This window comes from Callionymus lyra, chromosome 2 (assembly GCF_982586985.1).
Source record: "Callionymus lyra chromosome 2, fCalLyr1.hap1.1, whole genome shotgun sequence".
Classification (NCBI taxonomy): domain Eukaryota; kingdom Metazoa; phylum Chordata; class Actinopteri; order Syngnathiformes; family Callionymidae; genus Callionymus; species Callionymus lyra.
Genome location: NC_141819.1, coordinates 32,773,119 through 32,789,732, shown reverse-complemented (window position 1 = coordinate 32,789,732; position 16,614 = coordinate 32,773,119). Strand labels below are relative to the sequence as shown.

General features: G+C 46.1%; 1 protein-coding gene across 1 annotated transcript; it reads left to right on the top strand.

Annotated features, from left to right (window-relative positions):
• The first annotated feature begins 4,288 nt into the window (after positions 1–4,288).
• LOC148086607 (intestinal mucin-like protein) lies at positions 4,289–6,714 on the top strand. The gene is made up of 6 exons (XM_087783002.1): positions 4,289–4,535; positions 5,167–5,265; positions 5,361–5,489; positions 5,563–5,602; positions 5,678–5,792; positions 6,510–6,714. Exons 1-6 carry the CDS (start codon positions 4,320–4,322, stop codon positions 6,712–6,714), a joined length of 804 nt encoding a protein of 267 aa, XP_087639128.1. The 5' UTR covers positions 4,289–4,319.
• Positions 6,715–16,614: the final 9,900 nt, after the last annotated feature.

Below are 16,614 nucleotides of genomic sequence, written 5' to 3'. Positions count from 1 at the left end.
CCACAACAGCACCACCACCTGGACCTTCTCAGCCTTCTGTAACAACACCAAAAACAACAGGACCCCCATCTGCGACAACAGCAGCTGTAACAGCACCCACACAGAGGCCAGGACAACCTTCATGGACAAGATCAACAGCACCACCACCAGGACCCACTAAACCAATTGGAGCAACACCAAGAACGACACCGGCCCCACCAGGGCCAAGTCAACCCTCAGGTACAACACCAAAAACATCGGCACCTCCACCAGGACCTGGTCAACCTACTGGTACAGCAGCACGGACAACAGGACCTCCACCAGGACCTGAGCAGCCATCTAAAACAGAAGCGACAACAGCACCACCTAAAGGATCTGCACAGCCATCTGGAACAACCCCAAAGACAACAGCACCACCACCAGGACCTGGGCAACCAACTGGAACAGCAGCAGGAACAACAGCTCCACCTCCTGGTCCAAGCCAACCTTCTGGCATGACAGCTGCCACAACAGCACCACCGCCTGGACCTTCTCAGCCTTCTGTAACAACACCAAAAACAACAGGACCCCCATCTGCAACAACAGCAGCTATAACAGCACCCACACAGAGGCCAGGACAACCTTCATTTACAAAATCAACGGCACCACCACCAGGACCCACTAAACCAATAGGAGCAACACCAAGAACGACACCGCCTCCACCAGGGCCAAGTCAACCCTCAGGTACAACACCAAAAACATCGGCTCCTCCACCAGGACCTGGTCAACCTACTGGTACAGCAGCACGGACAACCGGACCTCCACCAGGACCTGAGCAGCCATCTAAAACAGAAGGGACAACAGCACCACCTGAAGGAACTGCACAGCCATCTGGAACAACCCCAAAGACAACAGCACCACCACCAGGACCTGGGCAACCAACTGGAACAGCAGCAGGAACAACAGCTCCACCTCCTGGTCCAAGCCAACCTTCTGGCATGACAGCTGCCACAACAGCACCACCGCCTGGACCTTCTCAGCCTTCTGTAACAACACCAAAAACAACAGGACCCCCATCTGCAACAACAGCAGCTATAACAGCACCCACACAGAGGCCAGGACAACCTTCATTTACAAGATCAACGGCACCACCACCAGGACCCACTAAACCAATAGGAGCAACACCAAGAACGACACCGCCTCCACCAGGGCCAAGTCAACCCTCAGGTACAACACCAAAAACATCGGCTCCTCCACCAGGACCTGGTCAACCTACTGGTACAGCAGCACGGACAACCGGACCTCCACCAGGACCTGAGCAGCCATCTAAAACAGAAGGGACAACAGCACCACCTGAAGGAACTGCACAGCCATCTGGAACAACCCCAAAGACAACAGCACCACCACCAGGACCTGGGCAACCAACTGGAACAGCAGCAGGAACAACAGCTCCACCTCCTGGCCCAAGCCAACCTTCTGGCATGACAGCTGCCACAACAGCACCACCACCTGGACCTTCTCAGCCTTCTGTAACAACACCAAAAACAACAGGACCCCCATCTGCAACAACAGTAGCTATAACAGCACCCACACAGAGGCCAGGACAACCTTCATGGACAAGATCAACAGCACCACCACCAGGACCCACTAAACCAATAGGAGCAACACCAAGAACGACACCGCCTCCACCAGGGCCAAGTCAACCCTCAGGTACAACACCAAAAACATCGGCTCCTCCACCAGGACCTGGTCAACCTACTGGTACAGCAGCACGGACAACCGGACCTCCACCAGGACCTGAGCAGCCATCTAAAACAGAAGGGACAACAGCACCACCTGAAGGAACTGCACAGCCATCTGGAACAACCCCAAAGACAACAGCACCACCACCAGGACCTGGGCAACCAACTGGAACAGCAGCAGGAACAACAGCTCCACCTCCTGGCCCAAGCCAACCTTCTGGCATGACAGCTGCCACAACAGCACCACCGCCTGGACCTTCTCAGCCTTCTGTAACAACACCAAAAACAACAGGACCCCCATCTGCAACAACAGCAGCTATAACAGCACCCACACAGAGGCCAGGACAACCTTCATGGACAAGATCAACAGCACCACCACCAGGACCCACTAAACCAATAGGAGCAACACCAAGAACGACACCGCCCCCACCAGGGCCAAGTCAACCCTCAGGTACAACACCAAAAACATCGGCTCCTCCACCAGGACCTGGTCAACCTACTGTTACAGCAGCACGGACAACAGGACCTCCACCAGGACCTGAGCAGCCATCTAAAACAGAAGGGACAACAGCACCACCTGAAGGAACCGCACAGCCATCTGGAACAACCCCAAAGACAACAGCACCACCACCAGGACCTGGGCAACCAACTGGAACAGCAGCAGGAACAACAGCTCCACCTCCTGGCCCAAGCCAACCTTCTGGCATGACAGCTGCCACAACAGCACCACCACCTGGACCTTCTCAGCCTTCTGTAACAACACCAAAAACAACAGGAACCCCATCTGCAACAACAGCAGCTATAACAGCACCCACACAGAGGCCAGGACAACCTTCATGGACAAGATCAACAGCACCACCACCAGGACCCACTAAACCAATAGGAGCAACACCAAGAACGACACCGCCCCCACCAGGGCCAAGTCAACCCTCAGGTACAACACCAAAAACATCGGCACCTCCACCAGGACCTGGTCAACCTACTGGTACAGCAGCACGGACAACAGGACCTCCACCAGGACCTGAGCAGCCATCTAAAACAGAAGGGACAACAGCACCACCTAAAGGATCTGCACAGCCATCTGGAACAACCCCAAAGACAACAGCACCACCACCAGGACCTGGGCAACCAACTGGAACAGCAGCAGGAACAACAGCTCCACCTCCTGGTCCAAGCCAACCTTCTGGCATGACAGCTGCCACAACAGCACCACCGCCTGGACCTTCTCAGCCTTCTGTAACAACACCAAAAACAACAGGACCCCCATCTGCAACAACAGCAGCTATAACAGCACCCACACAGAGGCCAGGACAACCTTCATGGACAAGATCAACAGCACCACCACCAGGACCCACTAAACCAATAGGAGCAACACCAAGAACGACACCGCCCCCACCAGGGCCAAGTCAACCCTCAGGTACAACACCAAAAACATCGGCTCCTCCACCAGGACCTGGTCAACCTACTGGTACAGCAGCACGGACAACAGGACCTCCACCAGGACCTGAGCAGCCATCTAAAACAGAAGGGACAACAGCACCACCTGAAGGAACTGCACAGCCATCTGGAACAACCCCAAAGACAACAGCACCACCACCAGGACCTGGGCAACCAACTGGAACAGCAGCAAGAACAACAGCTCCACCTCCTGGCCCAAGCCAACCTTCTGGCATGACAGCTGCTACAACAGCACCACCACCTGGACCTTCTCAGCCTTCTGTAACAACACCAAAAACAACAGGACCCCCATCTGCAACAACAGCAGCTATAACAGCACCCACACAGAGGCCAGGACAACCTTCATGGACAAGATCAACAGCACCACCACCAGGACCCACTAAACCAATAGGAGCAACACCAAGAACGACACCGCCCCCACCAGGGCCAAGTCAACCCTCAGGTACAACACCAAAAATATCGGCACCTCCACCAGGACCTGGTCAACCTACTGGTACAGCAGCACGGACAACAGGACCTCCAACAGGACCTGAGCAGCCATCGAAAACAGAAGGGACAACAGCACCACCGAAAGGACCAGCGCAGCCATCTGGAACAACCCCAAAGACAACAGCACCACCACCAGGACCTGGGCAACCAACTGGAACAGCAGCAGGAACAACAGCTCCACCTCCTGGCCCAAGCCAACCTTCTGGCATGACAGCTGCCACAACAGCACCACCGCCTGGACCTTCTCAGCCTTCTGTAACAACACCAAAAACAACAGGACCCCCATCTGCAACAACAGCAGCTATAACAGCACCCACACAGAGGCCAGGACAACCTTCATGGACAAGATCAACAGCACCACCACCAGGACCCACTAAACCCATAGGAGCAACACCAAGAACGACACCGCCACCACCTAGACCAACTCAGCCGTCAGGAACAACTGCTCCTCTACCTGGCCCAAGTCAGGCTTCTGGCACAACAGCACCACCAGCTGGAACTTCTCAACCTTATGTAACAACACCAAAAACAACTGGACCACTGTTACCAAAAACAACAGCAATTACTCTTCAACCATTTACATCAACAGCCATACCATCAGAAACTGAACGACCTATCACAACTCCAGCACCACAAACAGTTTCACCTGGCCCACCATCACCAACAACAGCAATGACCACAACAATGACAACAGGCCCAGTGCCACCAACTGGTGCAACCGTGGGAGCAACACTGCCACCATCTCAAACAGCACCATCTGGAACACCTACCCCACCTTTTAAGTCAGGACCTTGCACAAAATGTTACTGTGGTCCAAAAATGGATCCAGAGACAGGACTCAACATAATTTCTTGCAAGCCTATCATCTGCAACACAAGCTGCTCGGAGGTAAGTGCATTTAATTAACCTCTACATCCGTTTCATCAGACTTTCAATAAAAACCGAACCATTTTGGTACACCCTTCTCACATAAATTATATTTGTATGACTAATCAAAAATACCTGAATTCATCTGATCTCATCAACTTCCTGAAACCTCTACTTTCTGCCTCCCTATTTTTTACACAAATGCAATTTTATTTATCTTATTGGTTCTCTTCTATCCATCTCAAACCCTTTGATTAATCCCCAATTTACCTTATCTGTCCACCAAGAAGGGGCTAGGACCACGGGGCCAAGCCTTGGTGTCTCTCTGATCTCATATATGTTCATCACAACTGTCACATAATTTTTTACTATTTCATATAATGTTTTCGTATTCTATAGTTCTACAAAGACACTGGCACTCGTCTCTATGCTTAACTCACATGTTAATTTGCAACCTTCTTTTTTCTAATACTTACTTACGTCTAAAAATGCTTCCAACATTTCTATTTCTTGCATTCTCAAGGTACTTGCCTCACTCATACACTTCCTGAATATCCAGATCCTACATTTAATCATGAGCTGGGCCTTCACTGTTTTCTTATTCCTCGTCAGTCACTTCAGAACCAGTAAATTGATAACATTTTCCATACAGGGCTACGAATATGAACCTGATCCTGACAAGTGCTGCGGAAAGTGTGTTCAGAAGAGCTGTCGTGTTACTGCTCCAGATAATTCTACTCTTTTCATTGGGGTACGTATTAACTTTGTTTTATTAAATAAACAACTTTTTGACCAGAATTATGTATACACATTGAGTCATTTTGTGGTTCTCTAATCCTCCCACAGCTCAACGAGACTTATGTTTCCCCTGATGATCCTTGTGTCAAATATACGTGTGATAAGATCAGTGGTACACTGGTGACCCTTGAGAAAATCAAGTCCTGCCCCCCGTTCAACCCAGATGACTGTGAACCTGTGAGTTTTGTCAACACAATTTTACATCAGAAAACTGTTACCTCTAATCTTTTAAATCTTTCTCAATGTCCAGGGAACAGAGAGAACTGACGCTGATGGATGCTGCAAGTCTTGTAAGTTACTTGTCAAACTGAACATTTTTAAAATTAACAAATTGTTTTCTAACTTTAGACAATTCTCTGTTGTAGGCCAGCTGCGCAGTGTCTGTGAGGTAAAAACTGAAGAGATCATTCTTGAGGATGACAAGTGTAGAACGCCGGTCAACGTCACCTACTGTGCAGGCCACTGTGGAAGCACATCTATGTAAGTGAACTAAATTTGTAATTTTTATTTAAATACTGAAATGAAAAATATATCATGAAAGAAATATCTACAAAAATTGCCTTCAGTTCAGATATATCTTTAAATCACATATAATTACACTTTGTTAAAGCTAAAGAAATGCATGCACAGGCACCGATACCTTAAACGCAAGCTAAATAAATTGGATTTTTTAAAGAAGTTTGTGTTTAAATCACATGATTAATACATTTTCGTAATATGGAATAATCTAATCATATAAATCAGGTTCAGTTCATTGAATCACATTCACCAATCTGAATTTATATCTATTTAGTTGTTCAAGTGAAAAAGTATGATTTTTTGGGGGCATAGACAGTTTTATATGCAAATTAAAACAATATTGCATGTTTTATTTTAAAAAAATGTAATTCTAAATATCTAAATTCACTACTTAAGACACCACAGGTTAGAGAGCTAACATAAATCACAGCTACAGACTTCAAAAAAGGCTAAAATGACAATGTTTTAAACAAGAATTAGACCATTATACACCTCCCCATACTTTAGAAACAGTAGTTTATTTAGAAGAATGATCTGAGGAATTGTTAAGTGCTACACTGATTGAGCATCGATTTTTAAGTTAAGTTTCAGCCCATTACACAGTTTCTGTTTCAGCCTTTCAAAAATAAAATAGAATCTATGATTTTACAAACTTGTTTTCTCCGTGTGTGTTTTCAGATATTCTGCTGCATCGAACTCAATGATGCACCAGTGTGAGTGTTGCCAAGAAGATGTTACCAAGTATAAGCAGGTAGAGATGACCTGTGAGGATGGAACCAAAATCCTGCACACCTACACCGTGGTGGAATCATGCCGATGCACCAAAGCTGAGTGTGTGCCAGGAGCACGTCCACGCCTTAGTAGACAACGAGCACAGACCTGACCTACCTGGAAAGACGGGAATGATTGACACGTTTTAGAACTGTAACTTACCACTTTCTTTTTGTCCTATCACATTTTGACAGAATGTCATGTTAACTTTCCTTAACTCTTCCTAAAATGGTGAATATTAAAACACATTTCCTGCAACATGAAAACTGGTGTTGATGTTTATTTACATATGAACCTAGTATGTTTGTTCGCTTGTTCTGTTGTGGTCACAGCAGTCTGCTGTGTTTTCCTCCTCCTGGTCTTCCACTCCCCCTGTCTTCTCACCTCACACCTGGTCCTCATCTTCAATCATGCTCACCTGGTCTTGATCCCCAATCAACGCCCTTCATAAACCCTTGGATTCCCCGCGGTCGGCGCCAGATCGTACTACGCACAACCGTGTTACCAGGATCACTCACTCCAGCTCGCCCACCTCGCTCTCCCTCCGGCTTCCTCATCCACTACCTGCTCCCCTCCTATTCAATAAACCCTGTTTGTATTCCCTTGAACATCGCCTCTGTCTGCTCTTGGGTTCAGCATCGTCACACCTAACAGAACGATCTGGCCAAGATGGACCCAGCAGACATGGCCAGAGTCCACGGAGCTCTCGCCGCTCAAGGCACTCAGATTGCCGAGCACAACCAAGCCCTCCGGGACGCTATGGAAGCCTTCAAGAACATCGCTACCCGAGTCACTCAGATGGGCGCACAATTGGATGCATTGGTTCCCCACACACCGGAACCCCCACTGCCTACGACTCCTCCGCCTGCCTCCACTTCCCCAACACACCTGCCACGAGCCCGAGAGCCACTCATTCCTGCGCCTGAACGCTACGCTGGGGACATGGGTATGTGCAGGGCCTTTTTGATCCAGTGTTCCCTAGTTTTCAGCCAACAACCCCTCACCTACCCCACTGAAAGGGCTAAGATTGCTTACATTATGGGGTCACTTAAGGGTAATGCCTTAGCGTGGGCCTCAGCTTTATGGGACAGTGATTCTCCAGTTAGTGATAATTTTGATCTTTTTGTTGCGGAAATGAGGAAGGTTTTTGATCACCCCGTGGAGGGAGGGGACGCCGCCAAACGCCTTATTTCCTTACGCCAGGGCTCCCGCAGTGTAGCTGAGTTCTTCGTAGAGTTCAGGACCTATGCAGCAATATCGGGCTGGAACGATAAAGCACTACGTGGGCTTTTTCTTTCCGGTCTCAGTGAGTCCATCAAGGATGAGCTGGCTACTAGGGAAGAGGCTGAGACTCTGGACGAAATGATCTCTGTTTCCATCCGGCTGGATAATCGCCTACGCGAGCGGCGTAGAGAGAAGACAGGGAGTTCCGTACCCCCAGCACTCTCTACTTCCTATTCCCCACACTTCCCGAGAGCTACCCTCTCTGCCCCCGTGAGATGTGCCGTGCCCGAAGAGGAACCCATGCAGCTGGGGTGCACTCGTCTCACCGAAGCTGAGCGGTCCCGTCGTTTAAGGACCGGAGTGTGTTTGTACTATGCAGAACCCGGACATCTCATCTCCACCTGTTCGTCACTGCCAAAAGACAAGGCCCAGCAGTGAGACTCGGGGCCCTGCAGAGCCACCCCCCCTCCGTCCCCGTTCCTCTCGGTTCACGCTCTCTGCTGGATGCCACTCTTCTGTTCCTCGGACGTCCCTTGCCGGTATCCGCCCAGGTGGAAAACTTCATTGACGCCAAGTTCGCATCTCAGGTTGGCATTATTTTCGAACAATTACCCTCGCCCCTAAACGCTAACGCCTTAGATGGCCGCCACCTGGCCCTTATTACTCATCGTACCAAGCCCCTTGAATTAATTGTTTCTGGTAATCACCATGAGAAACTTCAGTTTCATGTCATCCGGTCTCCTCCTACCCCTCTGGTCCTGGGTTACCCCTGGCTCAAGGGGCACAACCCCCATTTCGACTGGTCGTCTGGCAAGGTGGTGGGTTGGAGCACCTCTGTCATTCCACCTGCCTTCAATCTGCCCTGCCTCCAGCAGAGGGAGGTGTTTCCTCGCCCCAGGTACCCCCCGACCTCTCCTTGGTTCCCCCAGCCTATCATGACCTAGGGGAGGTGTTTAGTAAGTGTCGTGCGGTCACCCTGCCCCCTCATCGCCCCTATGATTGTCCCATTGATCTCCTCCCCGGCGCCCCCTTGCCCAGTAGTCGCCTGTATAGGGAGGCCATGGAGAAGTATATCAAGGATTCTCTTTCGGCTGGCCTCATAAGACCCTCCTCCTCCCCTGTTGGTGCTGGTTTCTTTTTCGTCTCCAAAAAGGACAAGTCTCTTCGTCCATGTATCGACTTCAGGGGACTCAACAACATTACAATTAAGAACAAGTATGCCCTGCCCCTCATCAGTTCCGCATTCGAGCCACTGCAGGGCGCTACAGTCTTCTAGAAATTGGACCTACGCAATGCCTACCACCTGGTGCGCATCCGTGAAGGGGATGAGTGGAAGACCGCTTTTAACACCCCCCTCGGCCATTTTGAATACCTTGTCATGCCCTTCGGTCTCTCTAATGCCCCTGCTGTGTTCCAGAACCTTGTAAATGACGTCCTCCGGGACCTCCTCAACCGCTCAGTTTTTGTCTATTTAGACGACATACTTATTTTTTCTCGGAACCAGGAGGAGCACTGCCAGCACGTCTGACAAGTTTTTCAGCTGTTCAGGCTGTTGGAGAACAAACTGTATGTGAAGGCCGAGAAGTGCGAGTTCAGTGTCACCTCTGTATCCTTCCTTGGGTTCATCATAGCGAGCGGGCAAGTGAGGACCTGCCCCGAGAAGGTCAGTGCTGTGACAGACTGGCCCATCCCCAATTCCCGCAAGAAACTGCAGCAGTTTCTGGGGTTTGCAAATTTCTACCGGAGGTTCATCCGGAACTACAGCAGGGTTGCAGCCCCTCTCACTCGTCTCACCTCTCCTGCCCTCCCATTTTCCTGGTCACCCGATGCGGAGACTGCCTTCTCGGATCTCAAAAGACTTTTCTCGTCTGCCCCCATTCTCATCCAACCTGACCCCTCCAGGCAATTCATCGTGGAGATTGATGCGTCTGACACGGGGGTGGGGGCGGTCCTGTCCCAGCACTCTGCCTCTGACAAGAAGATTCACCCCTGCGCGTTTTTCTCTCGGCGGCTGGCACCTGCTGAGCGCAACTATGATGTTGGTAACAGAGAGCTGTTGGCTGTGAAATTGGCGTTGGAGGAATGGCGCCACTGGCTTGAGGGACGTTCGTTGTTTGGACCGACCACAAAAACTTGTCCTACATCCAGGCAGCGAAGCGCCTTAATTCCCGCCAAGCCCGATGGTCCCTGTTTTTTGGGCGTTTTAATTTCACCCTCACTTACCGTCCGGGTTCCCGTAACGTCAAGCCTGACGCCCTCTCTCGTCAGTTCAACCCTGAGGACGCACCGGCTTTCCCTGACACTATCCTCTCTCCTTCCTGCCTCAGGATCACTGCCATCACCTGGGGGATCGAGTCCCTCATCCGGGAGGCCCAAGTCACCGAACCGGATCCGGGTAACGGTCCTCCTAACCGTCTCTTCGTCCCCTGTGCGGTTCGCTCCCAAGTTCTGGTGTGGGTCCACACATCGCGCTTTGCCTGTCACCCTGGCGTGGTCCGCACCCTGTCCCTCCTGAAGAGGTACTTTTGGTGGCCAGCGATGGACGCTGACACTCGGGCATTCGTGCTCGCCTGCACGGTTTGTGCTCGGGCCAAGTCCTCCCATCAAGCTCCAGCTGGTCTGTTATGCCCCCTTCCCGTTCCTGGTCGGCCCTGGTCTCACATCGGCCTTGACTTTGTGACCGGTCTTCCTCCCTCTAGGGGCCACACTGTGATACTCACGGTGGTTGACAGATTTTCGAAGGCAGTTCACTTCATTGCCCTCCCCAAGCTCCCCACTGCCACCGAGACTGCCTGGCTGCTTGTGCAACATGTCGTCCGCCTCCACGGGATTCCCACTGACCTCGTCTCCGACCGTGGCCCCCAATTTATCTCCCAAGTTTGGAAGGCTTTCTGCCGAGCGCTTGGAGCCTCTGTCAGCCTGTCTTCAGGATTCCAACCACAGACGAATGGGCAGGCTGAGAGAGCTAACCAAGACCTAGGGACCGCACTTCGTTGTGTGGCTGCGAGTAACCCCTCTGCATGGAGCGACCATCTCTCTTGGATCGAATATGCCCACAATTCCATGTCCTGTGCGGCCACCGGCATGTCCCCATTCGAATGTTCCCTGGGGTACCAGCCACCCTTGTTTCCCGCCAAGGAGGAGGACATCTTCATCCCCTCGGTTCAACACCATCTCCGCCGTTGCCGCAAGATGTGGAGGGTCGCACGCTCCGCTCTGCTGCGCCCCGCCGAGCAGAACTGGCGCATTGCCGACCGCCACCGGGCTCCCGCTCCTGCCTATCGGGTGGGCCAACAGGTGTGGCTGTCCTTCAAGGATCTCCCCTTAAAGACTGGCTCCAAGAAGCTAACCCCTCGTTTTGTTGGTCCTTTCCCCATTGTTTCCATCGTCAACCCCTCAGCTGTCATACTCAAGCTGCCTCCAGCCATGCGCGTACACCCCACCTTCCATGTCTCTCGCCTTAAGCCAGTCTCCAGATCGTACTACGCACAACCGTGTTACCCGGATCACTCACTCCAGCTCGCCCACCTCGCTCTCCCTCCGGCTTCCTCATCCACTACCTGCTCCCCTCCTATTCAATAAACCCTGTTTGTATTCCCTTGAACATCGCCTCTGTCTGCTCTTGGGTTCAGCATCGTCACACCTAACATGTTCATGTCTGTGTGTGTGTTTCAACCTAATCTAAGAGACTTCCAAATTTACCATCTACAATTCTTTCGGTGAGGGTTTGAGGGGTGCCACACTCTAGAGTCACAGGGGATTGCAACAGGCCCTGATGTTAGGTATATAGATGAACTTTATTAATCCCTCTGGAGATCTCCTTCGGGAAATTGTTGCTTCTGTAAGGAAATGACAACTTTACTGTAATCAATCACCTAGATTTAACACACATTTCAAATAGTTACTTGATTAACTGATAATCTTACATATTTAATTCATATTAAATAATCCTATTCTTGCATTGCATTCACTTAAACTAAACTCAGGTTCACAACTCAAAGGCCGAGGTCACAAAGCCTCACACACACAGAAAGACTAAACAATCCCAGATTCCAAGAAGTCAGTGTGAACCTGTTTGAGAATTCACACTGAAGGACACAAGTCGCTGGGAAGAGACAGATTCTAGAAAACAACAACCTTCAGTAAGTTTCCACTACGATCACGTGCGACGGCCATCTTAGAATCAAGTGTTTAGAGTCACTGACCAATCCTACATTCACATTTGACTAGAGGTGTTAACCTGAATATTCTACTATTAAGATCCTTATAAGAGATCTTTGCGTTCTGGCATTCGAAGACGTCTGCGATAGATCTCTCTGCTTGCTAGCACCCGTGTTCACGTAAGTTTGTCTCTGACTTTTGCATAATTCACTAAACGAGCATTTTTCTTAAACTCATCCATGTGTCTGTCCTTCATTCCACCAACACGTACGAGGCTGGGGAGGGGTCGGTTCATCGGAACACAAAAACCCCTAACAACTTGGTGCACGTGACCCTTGGCGTGGACTGATGGTTTGAAGGCCTTTTCGATTCCGAGACGAACTCTGAGCTGATTGTTCTCCAGGCAACCAGGGTACCCACTTCAGGAATCAGGTGAGAAAGATTTTATCTTATTTTTTTACATAGATTTTTTAAGTTTATATTTTAAGTTAGGAAAGCTTAGATATTTTTTAGTTTTGGTTGCCTGGACGAATAAACGTAAGTCTCTGGTTCTGTCACAAATTTAGATTATAATTCTCAATAGTGCTTTTATAAGCTGAAGCTCATTTTTTGGGGTATTGCATGGTCAGTTGTTGTTAGTTGTTGTATTAAGTGTAGACGACATTATCGTGTCCCGGGTTTAAGTTTTGAAGAAAAAAACGTTCTTTAAGTTGAATTGATAGGCAGAGGAGACGGTTACACGACCTGGTAACCCTGGGGAATTCAGAGTAGGGGTGGAAGTATAAGTGGCTCCCTCTACGGGGCGTCTGAGATTATTAATTTCAGATTCCTAAACTAGTTAGGATACTTGGCCTATGGTTGATTATGGTAGACGTACCTTTTCGGTAAGCCGAGTAGCTATCATAAATTTGGGGATATGTGGGATTTGAGAGGCTCTCCCAGTATCCTGGTCTGAAGACTCTGCCAGTTGTGGGTGTGTAGGCCAGTTAGATCTCATTGTGTTTCTGTGTTGAGAGGCTCCCCAAAATTGGCAGTATAGTTAGGGCTAGTTAATTTTCCGAACAATCACGGTGATGGACAAAGTCTCATTGGTGATTAGTTTAGTGTTAGTTCAACGGGGGTTGAAATAGAATGGAATAGTTGAGAGGCTGCTATCCAGGGTGTTTGGAAGCTAATTGAGCGGTTTGAGAGGCTCCTGCCATTATGACTTCAACACTTTAGACACGACAGGCTGGTAAGAGTCTCGTTCCACCTAGCATAGTGTGTCTCTCTGGCCTGTTTTGGTAAAATACTGTTGTCGTCGTATTGTCATGACATATTGTTTGTTTAAATTGTCTGTGTCTGTATATTTTTATCTTTTGAATATTTTTTTTTTCTCGCTGCGGTACTTGTAAAAATTAGCATTCATTTGTGTGAGATCTCTGACTTTCTGTGACTCAGCTGAGAGTCCAGGTTCGTGTGTCTTTGGACACTATCTCTTGCTGATAAGAACACTGCTGCTTGGCAGACGTTGTCTTTTCAGCTGCTGCAAGTCCAAATGAGCTCCGAAAGAGTTTTTCCTTGTTAGTGGGAGTGGTTTCGCTTGGAGGTTGAACTTTTGAGACTTCCTACTTTTCCTCACTGACCCTCCCATTGTATTCATGTGTTCTCTAAACGCACACACATTCTTATGTCATCTTGAATTCTATTCACTATTGGGTTTGATATAATTATCTTTTCTCTTTATTAAGTAACATTCTTTGTTGACTTTTACTATTAATCCTGTTTCTTAATTGAGGTATATACGAATATATACAGTTAATTAGTGGTATAATTGGTTTCAGAAGAAAAACAAACCAACTCACATTTAGATTTTCTCCTTCTTCTGCTGTGTTCAATAACAATAACACAATTAACATTGATTGTTGGCACACTGCTGTATGTATTAATGATCTTGACCATCCTCTCTTCCTATTTCACGTTGTCAATTTGATCAACTCACAATTGGTCACATTGAGTGTAACTTTTGTTGTTTTGTGTTGCTAATACTGCTTATCTAAAACAAGTGTGTCACTGACTGCTTGCACGTGTGTACGTTTGTTGATATGTAGTTCCTGTTTTCTCTTCTTCTACTCTCAATTTCTGATCTTTGGTGTTGTATTTGCTATGCTGCCCCCTGCTGGTTTTCTCTTTTGCTTGATTCTTAATTGACTTTTGTTCTGACTCAATTGGTGTAATCATTTAATTACTAATTAATTGAATCAATTGCAGTTTATTCTGTTTTCTTAATTTTTCAATTATTACTTTAAATTACATTTTATTATTTTAACAATAAGTTAAATTTACTACTGTTTTATTATTTTTAGTAAATTAGGGATTGGATTTTTATCTTTTTAATTATTGGAGGAATATTAAGTTATATGTTGTATTTGGTCTTTAAACGGTCACTCTTATTCCTCTTTGTCAATTGTGCTATATATATATATATATATATATATATATATATATATATATATATATATATATATATATATATATATATGCAACTAATTAGGAAGTTAAATAAATAATAAAAAATAAATTAATAAGTTGTTAATTGACAATTGTTTTGACTTGAATAATTTTAATTAATTAGTATATATGTGATTAGATCTAATTGCATTTATTTTCAAATTATTCTATTAATTTTTAATTTTTTTTATATTTGTTTATTCTTTTTATTATTAATATCTTAATTTACTATTTTGTTTTATTTATCTCGGATTTTATAATGGATTTTAAGTTTAATTAAAGTTTTGGTTCTTAATTTAGATTTTTCCTCTTTTATATTTTCATTTAATTGTTTATTTTGGTAATTTCTTCATTACCTATTATTATTACTATTATTATATTTAAAATTATTATTAATATTATTATTAATTTGTTGTATTCATTTATTGACCTCCTCTTTCAAGACAAAAGTAACTATTACTATAGGTGACAAGTTAAAGCTCCTGACAGGAAAGAAAAATAAGAAACGTTACTCTGTTTTTTAATTTAATGGTAAATCTTATGAGTAGGTTACTCACATCAATGATTTCTGAGAATTCATAATAAATAAAATAGTTAAACAAAGTGCTCTTATTGAGCTCTTGAGCTAGCTTGATACAGCTAATTAAGATTCAAATTAAAGACTTGAAAGAGCTTCTCTAAAAATAGAGAGATGATAGTTGATGATAGTTCTAGGGTCCTATCATAGCTCCCTATTGGCCACTGGCAGGAGTACATGGGTGTGGCAGGAGAAGAGGACGAGGGTATGGAAACAAACAAAGAATTTTGGTCAACAATGGCAAATTTTTGGCTTTTAGTCCAGGAACTTTGGTCCAGTTCCCTATTGGTGACACCTACGATTGAAGCAATTTTCTGAGCTGTACAAACAAGAACTCAACCTCAACAACTCTCCACCAAGAATGAACTTCTGCTCCAGAGAGGGAGGCAGCTGTACTGGTCCAACGTGATTGAACATCTGATTTCCCTGATCTTGAAAAGACTTTTGAGACTTCATTCCTATGATCCACATTTGGACCCCCCACACTGCACTATGAACTATATCTGGGATGATGATGAACGTGATGATGAAGACAAATGGCACGATCTGGTCGCAAACATGAACTTGACTCTTGTCTGCGGTGACATTTTTGTGGTCCTGATGGTGAGGCTGCAGAACTAACAAACAAACAAGATGTTCTCTATGCTCTCTCTGACACTTCTGTCCCTCGTGTTGCTCCTGCTGTGGTTACTGGTGGAGAAGCTAGGGCCCTGAGACACATGATTAAGAAATGCAAAGTTGTGCGTCATTTGACGAAAAAATTAGACAAAGCTAAACTGTTAGAGACATGATATCTTAAATTGTAACAGTAAACGGTTAATCCCAGAATAACATACTCTGATTGCTCCACTCAGAGCTATGATGAAAGCAGCCATAAGGCAATAAAAAAATTAAAAAAACTTGTGTGGTCAACTGATGCAGAATTTTATTTTTAACTAATTAAAAGTGACTCTGTCTAGAGCTGCTCACTTGTCACCTCCAGAAACTAGACTATAGAGACTAGACAATAAAGAATATACTATAGAGACTAGACTATACTATACTAAACCATTCCATCTTGATGTGAGTGAAATGTATGATATTGTTCTTTTGGAATTAGACGAAAATGGAAAAAATAGAGACTAAAATACTGTAGGAGGAAAGGTCAAAGAAAAAAGAATAGATTAAAAGATAAATTAAAAGAAACACTGAAAAAATAAGTATAACATTCTTCTCTCTAGTAGCATAAACCAAACACCTATAGACCAAGAGGAAATCTCATTGAAGTGAATATTAATTAAAGAAAACTAGTTAAGATAAGCAAAATAGTAATCTAGAATAGATACTGTATTTCTGTTGTGGGTAAATAATTAAAGAGGTCTGACTGACACCTGATCTAATTAACCATTACATTCATAAAACACATTTGAACTCACACAACACTCTCAGACATTCACATAGATATTACAAATAACACAGTGATCACAGAGATAAACAAACAAAAACATGATGTTTTCAATTTAAATTAAATAAGATTTAAAAAAAAAGTGTCACTGCTTCAACCTGCTCCCTGTGAGTGAG